General features: G+C 37.8%; 1 protein-coding gene across 1 annotated transcript in view; it reads left to right on the top strand.

Annotated features, from left to right (window-relative positions):
• Positions 1-14,276: 14,276 nt before the first annotated feature.
• The window catches only part of LOC140541728 (tetratricopeptide repeat protein 28-like), a 104,955-nt gene continuing 94,018 nt past the window's right edge, over positions 14,277-25,213 (top strand). Inside the window, exon 1 of the mRNA XM_072664488.1 lies at positions 14,277-15,018. Within this exon, the coding sequence (XP_072520589.1) occupies positions 14,992-15,018 (27 nt within the window). The 5' untranslated portion in view covers positions 14,277-14,991. The remainder of the gene's footprint in view (positions 15,019-25,213) is intronic.

The raw sequence follows: 25,213 nt of genomic DNA, 5'->3' as shown, positions 1-25,213 counted from the left end.
TGGCCTTGGTTATACTCCCTGTTTTGTGTTTACCCTGCCTTGTTAATAAAGTCTTGCATTGTTCCATCCGTGTGAGTGTTTCCAGTTCCCTGCCACGCCTAGCCAGCATGAGTTTATTATTATAAATGGTTATAATTTATTATTTATGAACATTCATTATTAAATTATGAATGGGAACTATTTAAATCTATTGAACTTATGTATCAATACTAAGTTTAATTAAATTTAGTATTAGTATTAAACCTAAAAAGTTTAATATCAACAGACGCAATTTCCTCTGGAGTAACTCCTGAACAACTAAAAAGAAACTGGAGTGGGAGTGATTGTGAAAAGTGGGATGTTTAAGCTGAGCTTACAAGCATAACTTTGTATATCGTCAAAAAGAAATACATGAATCTAAAATTAAATTTGTAAAACCTGAAAATGATTAATTAAACCTTCTCATGTAATTAATACACACGTTTAAACAGGTTGACCCAACTACCAAGTTGGATGAGCCTGTGAAAAAAAATGGAACATCCCAGTGTTCCTACTCTCAGAGGTGTATTGTGTATAATTTAGAACATTCTCAAACTTCAGCATCAGTACTCAGGCATGGACATAACAGCCTCATCCTTATGCTAAACAACTTTGTGCATGCATCTTCAGACCAAATGCCTCTCAGAAAAAAAAAGGTATTAGACAAAACATCCTCAGACCAAACGGCAGAAAAAAGTAACAAACAAAATGCCGTCCGACAAACCAATTGCACAGATGTCATGCTAAACTTCAACTCCTTGATTTAGGTCAGGGCTCATAGAAGGCCACTTTAGAATAGTCAAATGTTTTCCTCTTAGCCATTCCTGGGTGTTTTTAGCTGTGTTTTGGGTCATTATCCTGTTGCAAGACCCATGACCTGTGACTGAGACCAAACTTTTTGGCACTGGGTAGGACATTTCTCTCTAGAATCCCTTGATAGTCTTGAGATTTCATTGTACCCTGCACAGATTCAAGACACCCTGTGCCAGATGCAGCAAAGCAGGCCCAGAACATAACAGAGCCTCCTTCATGTTTCACAGTAGGGGCAGTGTCCTTTTCTTGATATGCTTAATTTTTATCCGTCTGTGAACATAGAGCTGATGAACATGATGTGCCTTGGCAAAAAGTCCCATTTTTGTCTCATCTGTCCATAGGGCATTCTCCCAGAAGCTTTGGGGCTTGTCAACATGTAGTTTGGCAAATTCCAGTCTGGCTTTTTTATGATTTGTTTTTAGCAATGCTGTCCTCCTTGGTTATCTCCCATGAAGTCCACTTTGGCTCAAACAATGACGGATGGTGCAATCTCACACTGATGTTCCTTGAGCTTGAAGTTCACTGCTTTAGAAGATTTTCTGGGCTGTTTTGTTACCGTTCGTATTATCTGTCTCTTTGATTTGTCATCAATTTTCCTCCTGCGGCCACGTCTAGGGAGGTTGGCTACAGTCCCATGGATCTTACATTTCTAAACAATATGTGCAACAACTGTAGTCACACAACTACAAGTCACAGATGATTGTAGAAATTGCCTTTTACCTGCTTTTCTAAACCTTGTATATCTATTAAAAAAATAAAGTGCATTTAATTATTTATTTCTGTTTGTGTGTATGTGGTTGTTCTGGCCTCTACTCCGGACCGTACCAGATTATTAAAGGTGGTGGCAGCATTACCAGTTTACTAGTTTATCGACGCAAGTTATTACAAAAGCAATATCTGAATACCAACATTAAAAACTGAATACCTACTTAATAAGCGAATACCCGAATATTGGGTCCCAGTCCTAAAAATACTGTTTAAAAACAGAGCAGTCAGGTGAAAATGTCTGTTCAACCTCTTGTATTTAGCTAGTTAAAACAAACCTCAGCCATTCTGGTGATACGTTTGGACACTGGTGAACACTACCGTTGACAAAAGGTTAAAACAAAGGTTCCACTTCTCACTTTCGACCCCACTAAAGGGAAATGGCGGGCTTCCACAAGTTTTTCTGTTCAATTACTTCAACTTAACATTTTGTTAAGTTGACCTAGTTTTAGTTTCATTCAATTAAAAATATTTACACATTTGAATGTCATCAGATAAGTACAAAATACTAACAGTTTATAGTTATGCAATAAATCTTAAATAATTTATATACAATGTATTTAAAAAGTTTAATTAGATAGAAAAAACAGAAGACTGTTGCAGCACACTAAACTAAATGTTTACTAGTGAACTGGAGGAAGATTTCTCAGGAACGATGCGTAAAGCTGGTTATGCGTCATGCAGCATGTCACAACAGCAAATGGATGCTCTACTAAAACCTAAAGACGTTTGTCATGAAGGGGTTGAATAGTTCTGAGACTGCAGTAGTCATTAAAAGTGGCATAAGTACATGGCATCCAAAATGAATGAGGTGACGTTTACTAATCCTAACAACAGTGCATTGCAGTACTCTAGCCGTTGGGCTTGTGTTATAACCAGTGACCAGGGAACATTTCACTGATGAAAAAAAAGTTAAAGAGAATGGATTCAATTAAATATCACACGCCCTCTGTAAAAAAAGTTGAAGATGAAAAAGGATGTCCTTCATAGTAGAATAATGACCTTAAACACACCTCAAAATCCACAATGAACTGAAGCTGATGGTTGTGCAAATGACTCCCTAACCAATCAGTGTGCCCAAACATTTTGATTTATACTCTTAATTAAAAATAACAATTATAAAAATAATATTTTTATATTGTAATTACTATGAAACTGAAAGATGGAAATAAAAAGGTGATCTTGCTTAAAATATTAAAGAAATGCATATTTAACTATCAATATTTTCAGATGTTTCATTCATAGTTGTAATATAGAATTACTATATTTTTAGTGACCATCAAAATGACAAAAAAACAGCTCAAAATGAACTCAGTGTTTGTATGGATATATGGGATAGAAATTATGGAATAAAACAACAGGACATTGCATGTGTGCATCCACCTTTCTCAAAATTATGCTTGCTGTAATTCTGCAAACCACCAGATGTCACTGTGCTTTTTGTTTTCAGTGCTCCAAAGCCTCAGAACCATAGAACCTTCACAAGACTGCCCATCACTACCTCAGTAACCATGCGTGTGGGCCTGTGGGGAAACTATAATGTAAGGGGCTCAAAAGCAATTAAATGTATTGCACACTGCACTTCATTGTAAATTTACTTGAGTGAATAAAAAGTCAAAGTCAATAAAAAGCTCTCAGTAGACTTCCTGTTTGGGTCGCAATAATCAAATGTCAAATTTAGGTGTGAGACATACAACTGGCAGTTAAAACTTGAAACAATGTCATCATTACTATTCATGCATTAATTTAGGAATTTTACTATTGTAGTTGGTTGGGGTGGAGCACTTTTAAACTGTTTTGTATGTAACAAATTATTTATTTTTAAAATAGTAAGAAATGTTGTCTCTAATGTAAATGATTCTCAAAATCTTTGACAAATTACTATAGATGATCCTAAACTAGTTTTTAGTTTTTTTAATCGTAGTTTTTAAAAATTATTTTATTGAAATGAATATAAATAAAAACGCAAAGGCACAACGCAATGAGTTTCAAGTCACACCGCAATTGCAAGAGGCAGAAGGTTTCTGGTGATGTCACCATTGTGCAGAGGCTCCCACACAGCAGCTGAGTGCAGGTTTAAGGGGGAAAGATGTTGAAAGTGTAACAATATAGGACACATACAGAGGCATTGACAGTTCACAGAAAATAATCACTTCAGTAAAGACAGAGACAAGGATAAGACAACCAGACAAAATGTCACAAAGAACACAGAGGTGGATGTTTTGGATCAGCACTTGGATAGCACTGATGACATAGGATGACATAGGTAGTCTAGACATTTACCAAGTGTAGGTAGAAGGTAAAAAAAGATTTTTTTTTTAAATGGAAAGAAATGGGAAATTTGTGAGAATAGAAATAGATACTGGTTCTGCTGCATGTAATTTCTCAGATTGAATTTATGCAACATTTCAAGGGTGTTGAATTGAAGCCAACTGATATTCATAATTTATAAACATGTACATGTTTATTTTTTTCTCTTTTTATTTTGAGAGTTTATTCTTGCACAAATGGTTGCAACTGTAACAGCTGTAATTTCCCTCCTGTGATCAATTTATATATATATATATATATATATATATATATATATATATATATATATATATAAACAGTATTTCTGATTATGAATATGATATTCAGCTGAAGAAAAGTTCACACCAGTAGGTGTTGCGCATGTAAATGTGAAGTACAATCAACAGAGCATGTTGAATCTGTATGTAATCAACCAGCTCTCTTTGGTCATGATTTTCTGACACAAATACAGTTGAATTGGAGATCCATTCACAGTATGTGCACTACTACAGCCACAGAAACAGAACTCCAAAATGTCCTAGAGGGTGCAGCAGATGTTTTCCAAGCTGGAATAGGCACAGTCAAGCACATCAAGGGCAAGGTTGTTCTGAATGAATGAGAGTGAGACTTGTTCCTTACTCTATCAAAGAAAAAAGTAGCAAGTGAGCTAGATCTCATGGAAGCGAAATAAATTCTGTCAAAATTGATTGGAGCCCATGGGCAACACCAATAGTACCTGTAACCAATAAAAATGAAACTGTTCAAGTTTGCAGTTTCAAGTTTCTGTTCAAGTTTCCATCAATCCAGCACTAAAGGAGGACCAGTATCCACTTCCCAGAATTGATTATATTTTGTTGAACATTTCTTCAAGATTTATCTTTAAGATTTTTTGCAGGCTTTTCTGCAAATGGAAACAGAAGAGGAATCCAAGGTGTTTCTTACTGCTGGCACACAAAGGTCTCTTCAGTTTCAACAGGCTTGTTTTTAGTGTTGTGTCAGCACCAGCACTTTGGCAAATAATCAAGTGCTTCAAGGTTGCCCTGGCACACAGTGTTATTTAGATTATATCATTGTTACAGGAGAAAATGCAGAGAAGCACCTGCAGAACCTCAAAACAACATTGAAGACATTTGCAGAGTAAGAAATGAGGGCTTGTTGTGAAAGAGTTTTTCAAGCCCAGTATCACTTACTTGGGCCAAATATATGCACCTGCCTAATTTTGTTTAAATAATTAGTGCACACTTTCTGTAAATCCTATAAACTTCATTTCACTTCTCAAATATCACTATTTGTCTGCTATATGATATATTTAACTGAAATTGTTGATCCGAACAACCAATGATTTATAAAGGAATAGCATCAAAATTATCAGGGGTGCCCAAACCTTTTCATACCACTGTAAATGGTGCAAACAAAGTAAATTTTAGTAGTAAAGGGAGGTAGAAAGGGTGAAACTTGAGGGTGAGAAGTTCCATGTTGGGTGTACAGGAGCATGTGTGAATAACATTGTTTCACCAGCTGCTGTTTACCTTCAACACACCTCACCTCCCCTTAACTTTCCAAGCAGCATTGTTCTGTCCATATGGCAACAGATAACACCACTACCTGCCACTGAGTTACAACACCATGCGGGAGACCAGGGTTCGATTCCCGGTCTGGGTGACTATGCTGCGCTACACCAATAAGAGTCCTTGGGCAAGACTCCTAACACTACATTGGCCCACCTCTGTGATATGAATAACCTTGTATGTCGCTCTGGATAAGAGCGTCTGCTAAATGCCGTAAAATGTAATTTACAATATACATGTTACCACTGGGCAGTTATGAGCAGACATGATGTTCCATTGTTATGAAGATGACCCACAGCTCTATACAGTGGGGGAAAAAAGTATTTAGTCAGTCACCAATTGTGCAAGTTCTCCCACTTAAAAAATGAGAGAGCCCTGTAATTGACATCATAGGTAGACCTCAACTATGAGAGACAAAAACTATGAGACAAAAAATTCTGAAAATCACATTGTCTGATTTTTAAAGAATTTATTTGCAAATAATGGTGGAAAATAAGTATTTGGTCACCTACAAACAAGCAAGATTTCTGTCACAGACCTGTAACTTCTTCTTTAAGAGGCTTCTATGTCCTCCACTCATATCCTGTATTAATGGCACCTGTTTGAATTCGTTAACAGTATAAAAGACACCTGCCCACAACCTCAAACAGTCACACTTGTAGGGAGACCTACAAGACCACTGCTAATCTCCCTCGATCAGGGGCTCCACGCAAGATCTCAGCCCGTGGGGTCAAAATGATCACAAGAACGGTGAGCAGAAATCCCAGAACCACATGGGGGGGCCTAGTGAATGACCTGCAGAAAGCTGGGACCAACGTTACAACGGCTATCGTCAGTAACACACTACGCCGCCAGGAACTCAGATCTTGCAGTGCCAGATGTTTTGAAACTCAACAGGTAAACGCTACACAACGTTTAAAGTTGGCTTTTTGTTGACCCAGAACAAAAGAAACATGAAAAGCACCTTTGGATGAAATTGTGAGTAGGAAGACAAGAGTTGGCATGGTCTGTACAGACTGTAGAGGGAGTTGGAGGTAAGTAGCAGAGCACATATTGGAGGCTATCCTATCCTATCCTTGGAGGCTAATCTCATGAACAGTTTGCAAATCGTTACTTTTTTTTGTCATACTGCAATAGGAGTATATTTTGTCATGCTGTAGCACTAGCTGACATTGTAGTTAGGTTAGCTAGCTCACTAGAATACCTTTACCTTAGATTGTATGATGCTTAAAATTAAGATTTTAAGCATTAAAGGCTGTTGTATAATTATATGCATGAGTCTGCATGATTATGTAACTTTAAAAGTTAAAATTAGTAAAAGCAGTAGACTATTTAAATTGGTTTTTAAGTTAAAACTATTAATTCTCCTTGTGTAGATTTCAAAGTTGTGTGAGACACCATCATGACCAGCTAAGACAAGTACTTTGTAGCCCCATTTCTTCGGTTTTGTTGGCAGATATTGCTTCAGTCTATTTCTTCCCTTGAATGGGACCATTTGCTCATCTACAGCCAGCTTCTGCCCCATTGGGATCACCTTGAGCTTTGAGGTGAGGTGAGTAACCAGTGGTCGGATCTTGTGGAGTGGATCAGCATCTTCCTTCTGTTGGCTTCATTGTTGTTAAAGGTGTTTTTTGATGGCCTCCCATCTATTCAGTGTCATAGTGTCAGCTGCTTGGGACATGCGACTGGCTTTGTTTCAAAACATGCAGGGGTCAAATCCAACAATGACATGTACACGACAGTACCTAGTGTGAGCAGGCAGCATGTACCGCCTGCCACCAGCAGGGGGCCCGGCCAGCAAAGTAGGAAAGCTGGTGGGGTTGGAGCAAAGAACTCCAAGCCCCAGATCTTCCAATGGTAATCAACGCTGACCAGACCCTCCTGTGTGGCACGGTATAAATACACCCAGCCAAACACACTTCCCGTCGCACCTTTGTAGAGGGACGAACGGTAACAGTGGGTTTAAGTTGTGAACAGAAAAGTGAAAAGCTGTGAAGAGAAAAGTTTAAATTGTTAACAGAAAAGAGAAAAGCATTTGAGTTTATGTCTTTAGTTTGAGTAAACATCAGTCCTGGTTTTTCCTTTGTTTGTTTTCCCGCCGTTTTCTGTGTTGCTTAAGATCAGTGTTTATACTGTTACCCCTCCCAGCCGTGGTGGCACAGTGGAAATACACTGGGCTCTCATTACCCAGGGGTTCAAGCCCAACAGTCACCAAGCACACACCACAAGAGGAGTAGTTTGATTTGATCATAATAAAACAAATTTTAACTGCACTTGAGTGCAAACCCCACACCACACTGTAACACATTAGTATCCCTTTAACTAACAAGCTTTCATATGACTTATTTCGGTTATACTGGGAGAGGATTTATCTGATCTCTGGAAATATTTCTATGATGGCTTTAGGGGGAAAATATTGATTTAAAGGCCACAAATATCTGTGGTTTAACTCTTTATTAGGTAGTCTTTTACATGAGCATGATATAACATCTTATATAACAGCTTATATCTTATATAACAATAGATCCGTTATTGTTTCAGCACCTTTTTATATTTTATCAGCTACACATGAAATTCCAATCTGGAAGTCTGTTTGCTGTTCCTATGTTAAAAGGAGGAGATCCTACAATGTTAAACAATCACAGACCCATTTCTATACGTGCAGTTTTAGCAAAGATGTTATCTTGTAGGATATTTTGTGGGTAAGCAGCTAAATGGGTTATAAACAGTAAATAATATTTTTCTTTGCCAATCCGGTTTTAGAAAAAAACTGTACAATTACATATAAATAGTTACGCAGCCCTTTTCTGCTACCGCAGATCACAGAATAATGGAATCTAGACATATACGAATACTATTTTAGGGTGTGAGAAGTGTTTATCTGGTAGAATACAGAGTGTGCAGGCTGAAGGTTTTAGGTCTTTCTTGACAATAGGTAAGGGTTCATGATCAATCTTGGGGCCTCTGCTTTTTATGTCTATATATGTCTTATGTCTTAATATGTCTATATTAATAGTCTTTGTTATAATGTGCCAATGTTTTTGAAACCACTTTTTTCACCAGCAGTTGATTAGAGACATCATGTACATGTATGCACCTGTATTGTTTATGACACTATCACAACAACTTCTTTATGAACAACAGCTTAATCCTTGTTGACTACATGCTGGTTGGTTCACTGGTATACTTTTTACTTGGTATTCTTTAGATGATTTATAGAGGTTGATTATTGTATGATTATTGTATGTGAGCTCTTAGTCATGGTTACAATATCACCAAATATACAAAAAGAAATGGGTGAACTTACTTTTGATCTTCCAATGGCCTTCAGAAGATCCAGAGAATGTAACTTTCTGTTGAACATTAGCCGGAAAGGTGAATGTGTCAGGGTAACATAACTGAGCGAAAAGTTGGAGACAGTACTAAAATTTGTATTTGAACTAAAATGTTTGTTATTTGATTGAGTCCTTATAAAAAAAAACGTAGATGTGATATAGACTAACATCAATGCAAGGTTGAGGACAATGAACTTCAGGAATGAGCGCATGACATGCTCGATAACTTTTACAATGACAAGCGACAACTAGTTATATCTAAAAAATGCCCATCCCCACTAGTGGTTGTAATAAATAACTAGCAATGATTACCTAACCTTTGCTGAGGCTCAGTGCTTACCTGTTCAGGAAAAGAAAATATGTAAAATAGCATCCGTCTTGAAGTCCTTCTGCGCTCTTAAGCTGTCTCCATCTATAATATGCATTGCTAATATTTATTCTTGTTTTACTCCGTCTCACCTCCATGCACCTAGGCAATTTAATTTACATCATCAGTATATTGAGTTTTAAAGACTGAAGCAAGATGCATGAAGTTTTGTGGTTTCAGCCATAAAAAAGTAGTTTCAAGTGATGGCCTACCATTAATCTAGTCAAGTCAAGTTAAGAGGCTTTTTAGTCATTTCAACTATATACAGAGCACACAGTGAAACAAAACGACCATTGTCAACACAGGTAACAAATGTATACAGACAGTACAACACACTGCAGACAGTACAACACAATGCACAGTGCAGACAAGACACAGAGAGCAAACTAGAAAGTGTACTGGCAGGGTACAGTAAACAAATCAGATAGACTGAGACACTAGTGGGAAGTAGGGTTGTGCAAATAAAATCTGCATACTATGTTAAAAACAGGTTACTGCGGTACTCTAGCAGCTATTTTTAAAATAAATAACAGGTATTGCAAAACGCAACGCGCAACTTATGCGCAATAAATGTGCAAGAGTCCAGTGACATAGTGAGGTGGTATGTAGTGCAATGCTTTAACACTGTCTGGAATTTACATCTTGGGTGAATGAGTGTGTGTTTGTGTGTGTACAGTGGGGGGAAAAAAATTATTTAGTCAGTCACCAATTGTGCAAGTTCTCCCACTTCAACAGAAGGAAGATGCTGATCCTCTCCACAAGATCCGACCACTGGTTACTCACCTCACCTCAAAGCTCAAGGTGATCCCAATGGGGCAGAAGCTGGCTGTAGATGAGCAAATGGTCCCATTCAAGGGAAGAAATAGACTGAAGCAATATCTGCCAGCAAAACCGAAGAAATGGGGCTACAAAGTACTTGTCTTAGCTGGTCATGATGGTGTCTCACACAACTTTGAAATCTACACAAGGAGAATTAATAGTTTTAACTTAAAAGCCAATTTAAATAGTCTACTGCTTTTACTAATTTTAACTTTTAAAGTTACATAATCATGCAGACTCGCATATAATTATACAACAGCCTTTAATGCTTAAAATCTTAATTTTAAGCATCATACAATCTAAGGTAAAGGTATTCTAGTGAGCTAGCTAACCTAACTACAATGTCAGCTAGTGCTACAGCATGACAAAATATACTCCTATTGCAGTATGACAAAAAAAGTAACGATTTGCAAACTGTTCACGAGATTAGCTAACAAATACGACAAATAATATATGTAACGAAACTCACTTTTGAATGGAATAAAATTGTTTGCTAGCTAATATATGGCTTCTCAGTGTTTGTATGCTGCCACAACAACAACAGCAAAGGCCTTGAGATTGCATTTCCGGGGTTTGTTGGTAAATTTTAGTCACGCTGCATTCAGACAGTCATCAGAAATTTATAGAAGCCAACATCTGCCTCGGACATAGGATAGCCTCCAATATATGCTGTGCTACTTACCTCCAACTCCCTCTTCAGTCTGTACAGACCATGCCAACTCCTGTCTTCCTACTCACAATTTAATCCAAAGGCGCTTTTCATGTTTCTTTTGCTCTGGGTCAACAAAAAGCTGACTTTAAACGTTGTGTAGCGTTTACCTGTTGAGTTTCAAAACAGGCAAAGTTTTGGACGCTCTGCATGGTACTTAGTAATACCTCCTTTGGCAAGTATCGCACTTTGCAAAAGGGTTTCGTAACCAGCCTGCAGTCTTTCAATTATTTTTGGAGGATATACACCCATTCTTTTACTTTTAAGATTCTAAGACAGTTTTGCATGCACTGCTTTTTTAAGATCTATTCACAGATTTTCTTCCAGCGGCATCTAGGTAGGTGCATGTAGCTGAAGCTGAAGTGGAACATGTGAGAAAGGTGAGCTCACAAAAGTAGGTACTTAATTGGTGTTTCAACTTGTAAAATTACATTAAATATTTAAAAGTAAAATATCATGTCAGTGTATATCAGTTTGTCTATTTATGCTTGAAGAGGAGTCTGTTTGTGTAACAAAAAGTGAAAGGGACAGAGCATTAAAGACAGAGTGATTCTACTGAGGAAAATAATGGAGGCAAAGTCAGCCATGAAGGATGACAGAAATGAACAAAAGTGAAAAAAATACAGAGGATTATTTGGCATAGGATCCAGGACTATAGCCAGCAAATCTCTCTTATACGCATAGCGATACAATTGTTTGCAAACTAGCTGCAGAAAGAACAGACCAATCAAAAATGGATCTAAAAGATATTGAAATCAAATCATTTCATATTATCTTCAACGTGCAAAATTAGGTAATGGGCATTAACAAACTAAAGCTTTCTACTGCATCCCGTGCCTTCTGTTCTCTAATGAGCAAACTAAAACATCTTTAGGTGCACTGAATAGCAGGAATGGATTAAAATTAGTTAACATTGAATGGCAAAAATACACAGAACATTGCCTGAACACAAGAAAAGCAACTCCCATAAGCAGTGCTTCTGTAAGTGGAAAGTACTCTTTATTTGCAGCAACAGGTGTTGACAGTCACATCCAAAAACAGCTGCAGCTTAAGGTAGAGAGAAATTAAACACTTTACCCCTTATTGTACATAATGCCAACTTTTTTGGCCCGCTTGAATTGTCTTTTACACAAAAGAGGCAGAAGAAATTTTTGGAAGTAGATTTTTGTTCATTATCTCAGTGCTAAATCACAAAACAAATCCATTGAGCTCTGTGGCTCAAAGGGTCCTTACCAACATTCTGGCAGTTTTTTATTACTCTGTGATCTGTGATTAAACCACAGATGTATCTATCACAGAACAGAATGTGAATGAAGTGACATGTTCATCAAAACAGTGGTTTGTGGGAGGTAACAGAGAAATGTATTAAGTTCATTGATTTTCACACGAATTCAGAGAAATTTTTGAAATGACTGAAGCAACATTGAAAGACAACAAGCCAATATGTTATGGCAGGTTTAAATGAACAATTCACTTGCAATATATTACCCATGTGCTTCTCAGACCTTCAATCTGGTTGGTGTTCACACAGCAGATTTATCTTCTCAGGTCTTAAGAGTCATTAAGAGACCTAAGTAGTTAGATCTGCTGTGTGAACATCATCACTCTGAACTTGCATTAAACAGAATGTACAGTTGATTAATAGAGTAAAAACATTATGAAAATGTACATTCGTGTTGTGGTGACCTACTTGTTCTCAATTATTAAAGAAACAGAATCTGTTCAAATGACTTGCAAAACTGACAGTGAAGAAAACAGCCAACACATAAAAATCCTACTTAAAAAATATGTGAAAAACTGTGGCATGACATCAGTAAGAAGAAAGCTGCAAGTACAGAAGCAACGGCTTGAGAATTTGCAGTAGTGATGTATGTTGGCATAGCAATGCTTCATCACTTCATGTTAGAAGAAAACAGGTTAGTAAGTTAATACTAACCTGCAACACCTGCACTATTAAGATTAGTGTATAGTCAATACCTTATAGTATCAGTGTGTAGAATGCAATTGGGATGCACATGATACAGAACAGAGACTGATTGAAGTAAGTGTCAAAGTTACAACAAGGCCAGCAGGGGGCATGACACTTAAACAACTCACTCAGCACTACAGACCAAAATCTATTTATTTAGACACAAATAAATAAGTCCATCCTCTTTAAAACAAATTTACAAATGTATTTGTATAGCGTTTTTACAACTGTTGTTGTCACAAAGCAGCTTGACACAATCAGTAATTAGAAAAAGACACACAAAAAAATCAATAACAGAAAAAGACATGAACAATCTAAGACCCCCAATGAGCAAGCCAATGGCTTCCTCAGAGCTGGAGGAAGAAACCTTGGGAGGAACCAAGACTCACAGGGGGACCCATCCTCCTCTGGTCTGAACTAATTATAAATTATTGATAAAAGTTACCAAACCACCTAAACTGTTGTACTGCTCAGGTGTGCAACATATTCTTATCCTCTTCCAAGTAATTATCCACAAATATCTCATTGCAGAGGTACATATACTACATATACATACTTTTTTATGGATTAATGTGATTGATCTAAATTGTGTGCTTAAATTGTGTGGCCTTGTTTAATGGCACAGAAAATACACAGGCTTTTATTTAAGTGGATAGTATATAATTATGACAAACATTAAAACATATTTCAGAATTCTATTAAAATGTCCCTGTATTGAATATGCACCTTCAAATACAAATTTCAAACATATGTACTGATTTATTTATCATGGAACCAAATGCCAATGTCATTATAGTCATGTTCACTCATCTTTGCCAATCAAAATAAGTGATAAAAATCAGTTATTCATAAAATCCCTCTGGGACAGTATGCATAAATACCAAACTTAGCAGGTAGATTGTGAAGCCATACATGACTGTTATGACACGAATTAAAACTTTAATATAACTGAGAATTGAAAGTACACTGGACTACAAAGTCTTTTAACTATCATCATGTTGCATGCGTGATGCCCAATCCCAGACCGGGAAACCAATGCTCTGAGAGGATAACTGAGGACGATGTCAGCATAGATCAAAGGGGGACTTACACTCACCAGGTTAGCAGATACCCTAGAATCTCTTACATCCATTAGATCCACAGTAAACAGTAGGACAAACCAGCAGGTGTTAAATATGCTATGATTTTAGGCAAGTTGTATTGATTATTATAGCAAAATGCAGACAACCTGGTCTGTATCTATTTTTGGGAAATAATAAATATTTGTGAATTGTTGGTCTACTTTGCAAATGAAAATAAATACTGAGACATCCAAAAAGAAACCAATTTTTGAGACTCACTAACTAGTTCAGTCACTACTAAATAGCTCACTGTGGAAAAAAATATTAGGAATAACGTTAATTATCTGTGGCTAGCCCTATGTATTATGTGTTGCATTTTATGTATTATATTAGTGTGGAAGTTTTCTTAGTTAATAGACTAGGTTATGAAATATGTAGCTTTTCGTCTACCGTTCTTATTTTTGGCGATAAACACGTTTTGGCCCCCATCTGCTACACTGGCAACATAAGCTCAGGCTGTCGGTCAATTCCTAATCGGAACGCCTTACCAAGCAAGGAGGGGGAAGTCTTTATACTACGCTTGTGTACTTGGTTGCTACTTCCAGGATATCCTTCCACCGCGGTGAAGATTTACCTAGATTTTCCGCTGCCTCTAGGAGCCAGCTGTGTTTAAAATATTTTTTTTCTGGGGACAGGCGAGCAGACAAATTCACCAGACCATATCTTTTTCTTTTTCAAGAACTTCCGCCTTCAAAGGAACCAATTGTCTAATAGCATTTCGCAAGGATAACGTTCGATCGAGCATGTTTGCGGAATAACGTTGTGTTCGCGAATTTGGAGCAAACATACTTGATAAAGAAGGGCCGTGATAAAGAAGTTTTGATATAAGTACGAGAACGATGTGCAACCTCAACCCTGCTCGCGCCTGACGTCGCTTTACATGGAAACCGCATCGCTACGTTGCAGCAGATTCTTATGGGGAACTTCACTACTCATGAACCACGGGCAGAGATACGAATCCATTCTGCCTAGCGGCATATTGAGTGGTTGAATCGTAAAAGTAACTGTTCTTCATTGTCTTTGTTGGGTTCTCAAGGAACGTATTGCACGTGTCAACATTGTGTCTGTTCTCCGTTCAGCGGTGTGCGCACTGTCTAAGAGGAATTATGCTACAAAACTGAAAAAAGTCCAAATACAGAATGACTTATTGCGACTCCAGCGAACAATCACTTTCTTGGTGTATACTATTTTAATGTTTCATATTATTGACTCACAAATATGATGAAATGGCAGCCCCGGAAGAAGGTAAGAAATGTCATTTAGACATATTTTTTTCATTCTATCAGACGTTTTCAGAAGCAAGGTGACCTAGATCTTTGGTAGCCTAACATCAATGTATCTCTGGCTTGATTTATCCGTGTACCACAGCCTCCATGACACCATGTAGCTTAGAACTTACAGTAGAGTGTTAGCGTGCTTTAAATTCTTTACTATATGGATGATTCAGGTTGGAAAGTTCGGCGAGGTTGCTTTTACGTTCATCTAACCAATGTTCAAAAATGTCTAGCTAAAATGACAGAAGCTTTGGGGAAATGTATGTTTAAAATCACTCTTTACGTGGCGAATATGCATCATTTAAGCTAAATGGCGTTCTGTTTTAGCCTTGTTCTTATGCAGTAGTCGCTTGTCAGTTGTGTTCAGATTTCATTTAGTATTTATTAAGGCGTTTTGTCGTCTGTTGGATGCCCGTTTTGCAGATAAATCAGATAAACATTCTCTTTGCTAGACGAATGCGCGTGAAATGGTGGTAACATATGATATATTTTAAGGTACATATTCTGAAATCTGTGGGTGAGAAAGATATGCTGCAGGTTTGTCAGGCGTGCTGCAAGAATTAATGACACATGCATTATAACACGAAATGGGGGGCGGGGGAAGAGTGGTGGTGGAAGCGCCACATATGGAAATCCGGGTCTTTCTAAGACATGAGTTTTAGCGATTTTGTCGTAGCCCAGAGGGTTGGCGTTACGTACGTATAGCAAATATGCATTCAGGGATATAGGTAAACCGTATACCATGGTTGAAACGTAACCCGCGTAGTAAAGGATATCAAGAGCCGCAGTCTTTTCCTGCATTGATTCTCAGTTAAAGCCAATGCTTTCAGCAGCTGTGAATCGCCCCACTTACCGTCTCCGTTTAGCCTCGCTCATGTGCAAGGATTAGGGGGTTAAACCGATTCGTACCTATACAAAAACAATCTGGAACTGTTTGTTAACTTCCAGATATATATAATCATATCAGAATATTATGAGCACCCTTGGTTTGGAATTAAGTCGGCCCATTATATCTGCTCCACTCACCATATAGAAGCTTTTTGTAGTTCTGTAATTCACGCCTGTAGTCCACCTGTTTCTCTGCACACTTTGTTAGTGTTCTTTCACCTTGTTCTTCAATGGTCAGGACCACCACAGAGCAAGTTTTATTTGGGTCATTCTCGGCACAGAACAGACACTGATGTGGTGGTGACACGTCAGTGTGTGTTGAACTGGTTCGAGTGGATCAGACACAGCAGTCCTGATGCAGTTTGTAAACACTGTGTTCCCTCACTGTCCACTCTATTAGACTCCCCTACCTAGTTGGTCCACCTTATAGGTGTAAAGTCAGAGAAGAAGCTTAACTGTTGCCGCACAGTTTGTGTTGCTCATCCGCTAGTCCTTCATCAGAGGTGTTTAAAATCCTCCGGCAGTACAACACACACTAACACGTCACCACCATGTCAGTGTCACTGCAGTGCTGAGAATAACATACCACCAAAATAAAACCTGGGGGTCCTGACGATTGACAAACAGGGTGAAAGGAGGCTGACAAAGTATGCAGAGAAACAGATGAACTATGTATATGTAATGTATGTAAGTTTGTGACTCTAAAAGTGGCAAGAGCAATCACTCAGTTATTTTCAAGTGTACTGGTTAGGTTAATTGGATTGTGGACATAAACTGGTTGAGCATCAATACCGCTGCCGTGTCTACATATTATATACATATTTAACAATTATAAGCTATTATTTTTGTACTGATAAATCAATGCTACAAGTGCTAAATAAAAATGTATGTCATTAATTTATCACTTAAAGTGTTGATTTAGCTATTGTAAATTTGCTGTGTGAAAAAAGAATCATTACTTAAAGTGAAAAAAGCATGTGAACAAGGTAGGGTTCCTGCAAGTGTCCTGCCCACTTCTACAGGTACATAGCAAGAAAACAGCAAAACAAGAGAGATGCTGTTCTCTTTTATGACTATTACATGTCAGTGGAGCATCAACATGATTCTGAAGCTGTTATTTTAAGGTAAAAATGCTACGTAATGTTGCTTTAAAGCAAAAAGAAAAACATTAAAACCCTAAAATATGCAGATCAGATCAGACCTGACCCCTCTCACTCTCACAGGCAAATGCGTCTCTTCCCTGCACTTTTTTTTACACATTGTACATTTTTATAAGTAATTTCACAAAAAATCACTGTCAATTAAGGACACAATGACCACTTGTTTGTATGTGATTCTTATTAAATGTTTTTAAGGCGGACAGTTTTTCAGTGATAGATAATCAAGATATTCTACTAGTGCGTCTCTTTTGTTCATAATTGTATAAACTTTGGTAAACATTAAATTGGTAAACTGTCATATATATATATATATATATATATATATATATATATATATATATATTCACATAATGTGACATACACTATTTTGCCAAACGTATTCCCTCTCCTGCCTTTGCACACATATGAACTTGAGATCCCATTCCTAATCCATAGAGATTAATATGATGTCAGGCCACCTTTTGCAGCTATAACAGCTTCAACTCTTCTGGGAAGGCTTTCCACAAGGTTTAGGAGAGTGTTTATGGGAATTTTGACCATTCTTCCAGAAGTGCATTTGTGAGGTCAGACACTGGTGTTGGACAAGAAGTCAGATTTATTTGTATAGCACTTTTTACAAAGCAGCTTTACATAATTAGTAATTAATAAAAGACCGAGACAAAAACAAGAAATAACGTAAGACATGAAGGATCAAAGACCCCCAGTGAGCAAGCCATTGGCAACAGTGGCAAGGAAAAACTCCCTCAGAGCTGGAAGAAGAAACCTTGGGAGGAACCAAGACTCACAAGGGGGACCCATCCTCCTCTGGTCAGAACTATTTAAACATTATTAATAAAAATGACCAAACCAGATACAACAGATAGTTAATAGTGGTGATATTAATAGTGACAGATAGTTACGAGTCCATTTAGGTTTTAACATGGTCATTAAACAGGTAGCAGTGGTAGGAGGGTGTGCTGCTGGTCTGTTATGGGTGGTGGTGGGTGGGGGGGTGTCTGATGGTCTGATTGGTAGGTGGCAGCTAGTCTGACGCAGGTAGAGTGGACCTCAGCGGGCAATCTTCCAGCAGGTCGGGCTGGGTGCCCATTTTAGAAGACCTGGCCCACGCTCTAATTCATCCCAAAGGTGTTCTATCGAGTTGAGGTCAGGACTCAGGAGTCAAGTTTTTCTACACCGAACTCGCTAATCCATGTCTTTATGGACCTTGCTTTGTGCAGTGGTGCGCAGTCATGTTGGAACAGGAAGGGCCATCCCCAAAATGTTCTCGCAAAGTTGGTGGCATGACATTTACCAAAATCTCTTGGTATGCTGAAGCATTTAGAGTTCCTTTCACTGGAACTAAGGGGAAGAACCCAACTCTGAAAACAAACCCACACCAAACTTTACACTTGGCACAATGCACACTGACAGTTGACTGTGGAATATTTAGTAGCAAGAACATTTCACGACTGGATTTGTTGCACAGGTGGCATCCTATCACGGTACCACACTGGAATTAACTGAGCTCCTGTGAGTGACCCATTCTTTTGCGGCAGTTTGCATGTTTGTACAATGTTTGTAGAGCAGTCTGCCTGCCTAGGTGCTTGGTTTTATGCACCTGTGGCCATGCAATTGATTGGAACACCTGAAATCATCATTTCACCACTGTGCTTGACAGTTGGTATAAGGTGTTTGTGTTTGTTGTGTTTGGTTTCTTGGCAATGTGCAGTACTACCAAACTTCGTCACTTTGTCTAAAGAAAATTGTTGCAGAAGTCTTGTGGTTTGTTCAGATGCAAATCCACCAAGAGCTTAAGTGCTCATACTAAAATGCTGAATTATTTGTAATATTTAGAAGTACCTGTTAATTTTAGTCTAATTTTAGTTTATGGTAAGGCAAAGTGAGGAGCATATTATGTAGTAAACTGATGACAAAATTTATTGTAAAGTTACTGTTGCCCAAAACCATCTGGTCTTACGTCTTTCTCATGAGGTTATTGGATTAAATTACATCAAAAACCCTATTATAAAATGTACAAAATTTGTAACGGTAGCAGTTAGTGTGTTTCTGCACGCCTGTGTAGAAGCAGTCAGGAATGAAGGCCAAGTTATCTTAATGACTCAAATGCAAAATTCATGGCTCATACGTACATGCAGCTATAATAATGCTATAATTTCTGTGGTTCTACAAATTTATGCAGTTAACAGTGAAAAATGTTAACATGCTGAGCATGAGCTTTTAAAAACATAACCAAAGTGCAGGTGTTGCAAACATGTCTCTGTGATGTTATCTTTGTAAGCGGTTCCATACATCCTCATTTATCTTAATCTACAGGGTACATTTTCCCATCCTGTACGACAGAGCCACGTTTATGGTCAGTGACTCAAGTGGAAATTGAACGTTTTTGTTTTACCTTTTATTCTCCCCCTGTGTTGTTGTGCCAGATGCTGGAGTAATTGTCTCCCTGTTGACTTTGAGGCAGATGTTTGGAAGCTACAATTGTCTACTGGAGCTGAAACTTGAAGTACAAGCTGTACAAGTGAATAAAATGGATAACAACAGAATTATAATGCCCTGAAATTACTTTTATTTTTGAACTGACGCAGAAAGTCATCGCTGAGCAGCTCATATTTATCTAAGCCTACAGACAAGCAAGAATACATGTACGAATCTATGATTTTTAGTAAATTCTTGATCCAAAGTGGTACAGTACATTACTGAGTAAAAGTAAGTTGACAATGCCGTGAGTTGATATTTCTATCTATCAAATGCATAGTGGATAGGAATATCCTGTGTCTGAATAGATCAAATACACATTTAGTGAACATGTGCAGCACATGGATTGCAAGTATGACTTAAGAGGTATAAAAAGTAATTGCACAGGTATACATTGATTGTAATATAATGGAAATTATTTAGATAAGGCTTGTATAGACTGTCACCACAGTTATGTTATTGAGCTGGCAATCTGTACTGCTATACTGATTACATTGACCGTTAAGCTAGAAAACACTTTTTTAGGATTCTAAGTGAAAAATTCCTTATGATATATTGCCTTATAAGCCTTTAAATAAAGCTAAAAACCCTGTGGGAAATATGTAAACGAACATGCCCATCAGGCTCTGTTACTTCCTGTAAAAGAGACCAGGTGGACATCTAAAAAAAATGTTTAATTATCTCTGCCAAGTCATTAAGAAAAAAATAAAACATTTATTGATTAAAGTTTCATTGAGTAATTATGACAGCCTTGGGTGTGAATATATAGTCTCTAAAAAAAATGCATATACTTCAGAAAAGAATAGGTTAATATACAGACTGCTGTACGTGCAGAATAGGTAAGGAATGGGAAGAAGAGAGTGGTGGTACCTGCTGTTCCACATATGCCCTAGTATTTATGACCCAGGATCGAGAGCAACAACGGGCGGACCTTAGGCCTGTCCTTAGGGAGCTTGCTTGAAGAAAATTTATGTGCTGGTCTCTGCTTTCCTTGCACTGTTAATCCCATCCCCCCATCCCCAGAGACTGCTGGGACAGAACAGGATCCATGTGTGGATCTATAAGACAGACAGTTTAGTGTGTGTATTTGTGTATGTATATGTTTGCATGTGTACCCATACTAGAAAGATTTTATAATTATTTACATTATATTATATATATATATATATATTAATGTGTGTGTACTGCAGGTTGTATGCATTGTATGTTGTGCTTACATTACAAGTCCTTGCTGTTGGAGGTGTGGACATGCTTGAGGTTTATTCTGGAGGAAACCATGTTGCTCACTAATGTTTATTTACCTCACACTGTATGTATGTATTCATGTACACTGTTTTTCGTAATCCTAAAGATATTTTTAAGCCAATGGCTAATGCTTAAATGCTTGCAGTTTGTTTTTAAGACAAATGTAAATACTGATGTTGGTGTATGAATTGATTGCGATCACTTTTAGGGGTTAAATATGTTTTTTGGAAATAGTGTTCGTACTCGGAAAGTGCTATAGTGTGTGACATAAGTGTATATGTTCATATATAGCATATTCAGCATAAACATCTTCTACAAGCCTGTTGGAAAAGTATCCCAGAGGCTTTTCCCTGAAGCTGCTTAAGAATAGGCCATGAGTGTGTAAAGTTGCCTGGCAGTGTAAAAAAAATCTTTGCTAGGATTTAAACTAAGATAGCATGAAACAGGGAACATGGAAGCTTGCTCTTATAGCCGCCGACAACGAACAGAGATGGCACGTAACAAAACAGAGGTGGCACATAAAACAAGAGGAAAGACACACCCAATATGGAGCCAGTGGGAAAGATGCAGCCTTTTACATCTTAAACCACAAGGGAATATTCTAAAATGGGATCGATGCGCTGACTCAACCGTACCTTAGCTCTCTGCTCAATGGGCTGGCACGTGACCATAGTGGGAATTTCTAAAAGAAATTTAAGATAATGTACACACATGGACAAAATTGTTGGTACCCCTCGGTTAATGAAAGAAAAACCCACAATGGGGGTCACAGAAATAACTTGAATCTGAAAAGTAATAATAAATAAAAATGCAAAATGAAAATTAACCAATGAAATTCAGACATTGCTTTTCAACCATGCTTCAACAGAATTATTAAAAAAAAATAAACTCATGAAACAGGCCTGGACAGAAATGATGGTACCATTAACTTAATATTTTGTTGCACAACCTTTTGAGGCAATTACTGCAATCAAACGATTCCTGTAACTGTCAATGAAACTTCTGCACCTCTCAGCAGGTATTTTGGCTCACTCCTCATGAGCAAACTGCTCCAGTTGCCTCAGGTTGAAGAGCTCCTTTCAAAGATGCTCAATAGGATTTAGATCAGGGCTCATAGAAGACCACTTCAGAATAGTCCAATGTTTTCCTCTTAGCCATTCTTGGGTGTTTTTAGCTGTGTGCTTTGGGTCATTATCCTGTTGCAAGACCCATGACCTGCGACTGAGATCAAGCTTTCTGACACTGGGCAGCACATTTATCTCTAGAATCCCTTGATAGTCTTGAGATTTCATTGTACCCTGCACAGATTCAAGACACCCTGTGCCAGATGCAGCAAAGCAGCCCCAGAACATAACAGAGCCAGGTGTCCTCCTTGGTCATCTCCCATGAAGTCCACTTTGGCTCAAACAATGACTGATAGTGTGATCTAAAACAGATGTTCCTTGAGCTTGAAGTTCACCTTTTAATCTCTTTAGACGTTTTTCTGGGGTCTTTTGTTACCATTCGTATTATCTGTCTCTTTGATTTGTCATCAATTTTTCTCCTGCGGCCATGTTCAGGGAGGTTGGCTACAGTCCCATGGCTCTTAGATTTCTGAATAATATGTGCAACTGTAGTCACAGGAACATCAAGCTGCTTGGAGATGGTTCCTTTGGTCCCTTTGGTCACATTATTTTCAGGGGGTACACTCATTTTTGTCCAGGCCTGTTTCATGAGTTTATTTTTTTAAATAATTCTGTTGAAGCATGGTTCAAAATCAGTGTCAGATTTTCATTTGTTTATTTTCATAGAATTTTTAATTATGATTACTTTTGTCAGATTCAAGTTATTTCTGTGACCATTGTGGGTTTTTCTTTCATTACTCCGAGGGGTACCAACAATTTTGTCCACGTGTGTAACTCAATTTACCTGTGTTAATAAATTAATTTGTCAATCCAGTTTCTTTAGGATTGCAATTCAGCTGTGACAAAGAAAAAAAAAATTATGTGGGTGCATATCTGTGATCCATTCTCACATTGAATTGTTTGAGGCTGAAAAATGCATTTGTGTTTTTGTGTTTTTTGCACAAATGTATCCAAAGGCAAACGCACTGAGTTCATATGAAAATTGCAATTTTAATGTGTATTTTTAAGACAATACTGATCTATTGACATAATTTAATGTGTGCTCAAACAGTGAAACTAACCATAATTCAGTGCTTCCGTTTGCCCCTTTGTTACATCGTCAGGTATTAGATTTGGTAGAGGAGCAACCCATATACACCCACAGTCATTCTCACAGATGTCAGCAAATCCCGCTAATTTGATCAGCTCCTTGGTCAGATGGGATCAGTAAGCTTACCAAGAGCTCAAGTTGCCAGAAGTGTGCATATTGACGGTGTGGGGGGATGGGAGGGAATAGTTTATGTTTTGGTGGAGAAAATTTTGAGATAATTCAGGTGTAAGGCCACTTTTGTTCTTAATACTATATTTTACGTTATATATTTTTGCAACAACAGTTATCTGACACTGATGTACATTATTTATTACAAGGAGTGCAAGGTTCATTTGAGCTCTTTACAGACCTAAGACATTTACCCCATTTGATAGATAAGCTGACTTAACAGTTGCTTTGTTCTCCTTAGGTATCTTGCTGGACAGTTACAGATATTGGTTTTATGGGCAGATGGACATCAATACTTTAGCGATACATTGTCTTATAAGAGCTAGACTCAAGCTTTATTTTGATGGTCACAAAACATTGGGCCAGTTTAATAAACCACACAGCCAGATTTACTCTGATGTTGATGCCACTGCAATTTGATTCCTTCAAATTGCAGCTTAAGACCTTCCTCTTTGAACAATACTTCTGTCCTTCCTCTGTCTCATGTTTTTCATATTCACTGTGATTTCTTTCCCCTTGTTTTTCTTCTGCTGTAAAGCAAAGATAGTGAATATTCTATATAATATATTATATAATAATATATCATATATATATATATATAATAATGTATTATATATATATATATATATATATATATATATATATATATATATATATAATTATAATATATATATATATATATATATATATATATATATATATATGTATGTGTGTATATACAGTCATGCCCGAAAGTCAAAGTTTGACTTAAATTTACTTTTATTTAACCAGAAATTATATTTTTGCCTGGAAATGACACAGGCATCTCCCAGGAGATAACACGATGATGTACAAGAGGCATCATTGTGGGAAAAAATATTTCTCAGCTTTTATACACATTTGAACAAAAAGTGGCATGTCCAAAATTATTCATACCCTTCTCAATAATTAATAGAAAAGCCTTTATTGGCTATTACAGCAATCAAACGCTTCCTGTAATTGCTGACCAGCTTTTTGCATGTCTCCACTGGTATTTTTGCCCATTCATCTTTAGTGATGAGCTCCAACTCTTTGAGGTTCGAGGGTCTCCTTGCCATCACCCTGATCTTTAGCTCCCTCCACAGATTCTCAATTGGATTCAAGTCAGGACTCTGGCTGGGCCACTGCAAAACATTAATGTTTTTGTCTGCTAACCATTTCTTCACCACTTTGGCTGTGTGTTTTGGGTCGTTGTCGTGCTGAAATGTCCACCGGTTCCCAAGGCCAAGTTTCTCTGCAGACTGCCTGATGTTGTTGTTGAGAATCTTGATGTATTGCTCTTTTTTCATGGTGCCATTTACTGCGATCAAGTTCCCTGGTCCATTGGCTGAAAAACACCCCCAAAACATTAGGTTCCCACCACCATGTTTGACAGTGGGGATGGTGTTCTTAGGGTTGAAGGCTTCTCCTTTTTTACGCCAAATGGTGCACACATCATTGTGGCCAAACAATTCAATTTTTGTTTCATCTGACCATAAAACAGAACACCAGAAGTCTTCTTCTGTGTCCAGATGAGCATTTGCAAAGGTCAAGCGGGCTTTTGTGTGCCTTTTCTGGAGAAGTGGTGTCCTCCTTGGCCTGCGTCCGTGGAACCCAGCAGTGTGCAGTGTCCGTTGAACTGTCTGCCTTGAGATGTCGCCACCAGCAGAGTCCAGATTCACCAGGATGGCCTTGGTGGTGATCCTTGGATTTTTCTTCACCTCTCTCACTATTCTCCTGGCCAGCACAGGTGTCACTTTTGGCTTTCGACCACATCTTTTGAGATTTTCCACAGTGCGGAACTTCTTGTATTTTTTAATAATACTTTGCACTGTAGCCACTGGAACTTGAAAACATTTTGATATGGCTTTATAGCCCTTTCCTGACTTGTGAGCGGCCACAATGCACAGCCGCAGGTCCTTAGTGAGCTCCTTTGTCTTAGCCATGACTGTCCACAAACCAACTGCAGAGAGCTGCTGTTTTTCTCCTGTTGAGTTGATTAAAACAGCTGTTCCCAAT

Source organism: Salminus brasiliensis, chromosome 20, assembly GCF_030463535.1.
Source record: "Salminus brasiliensis chromosome 20, fSalBra1.hap2, whole genome shotgun sequence".
Taxonomy (NCBI): Eukaryota; Metazoa; Chordata; class Actinopteri; order Characiformes; family Bryconidae; genus Salminus; species Salminus brasiliensis.
Note: the sequence above shows the minus strand (reverse complement) of the source record. Positions and strands in the feature narration are given on the sequence as shown.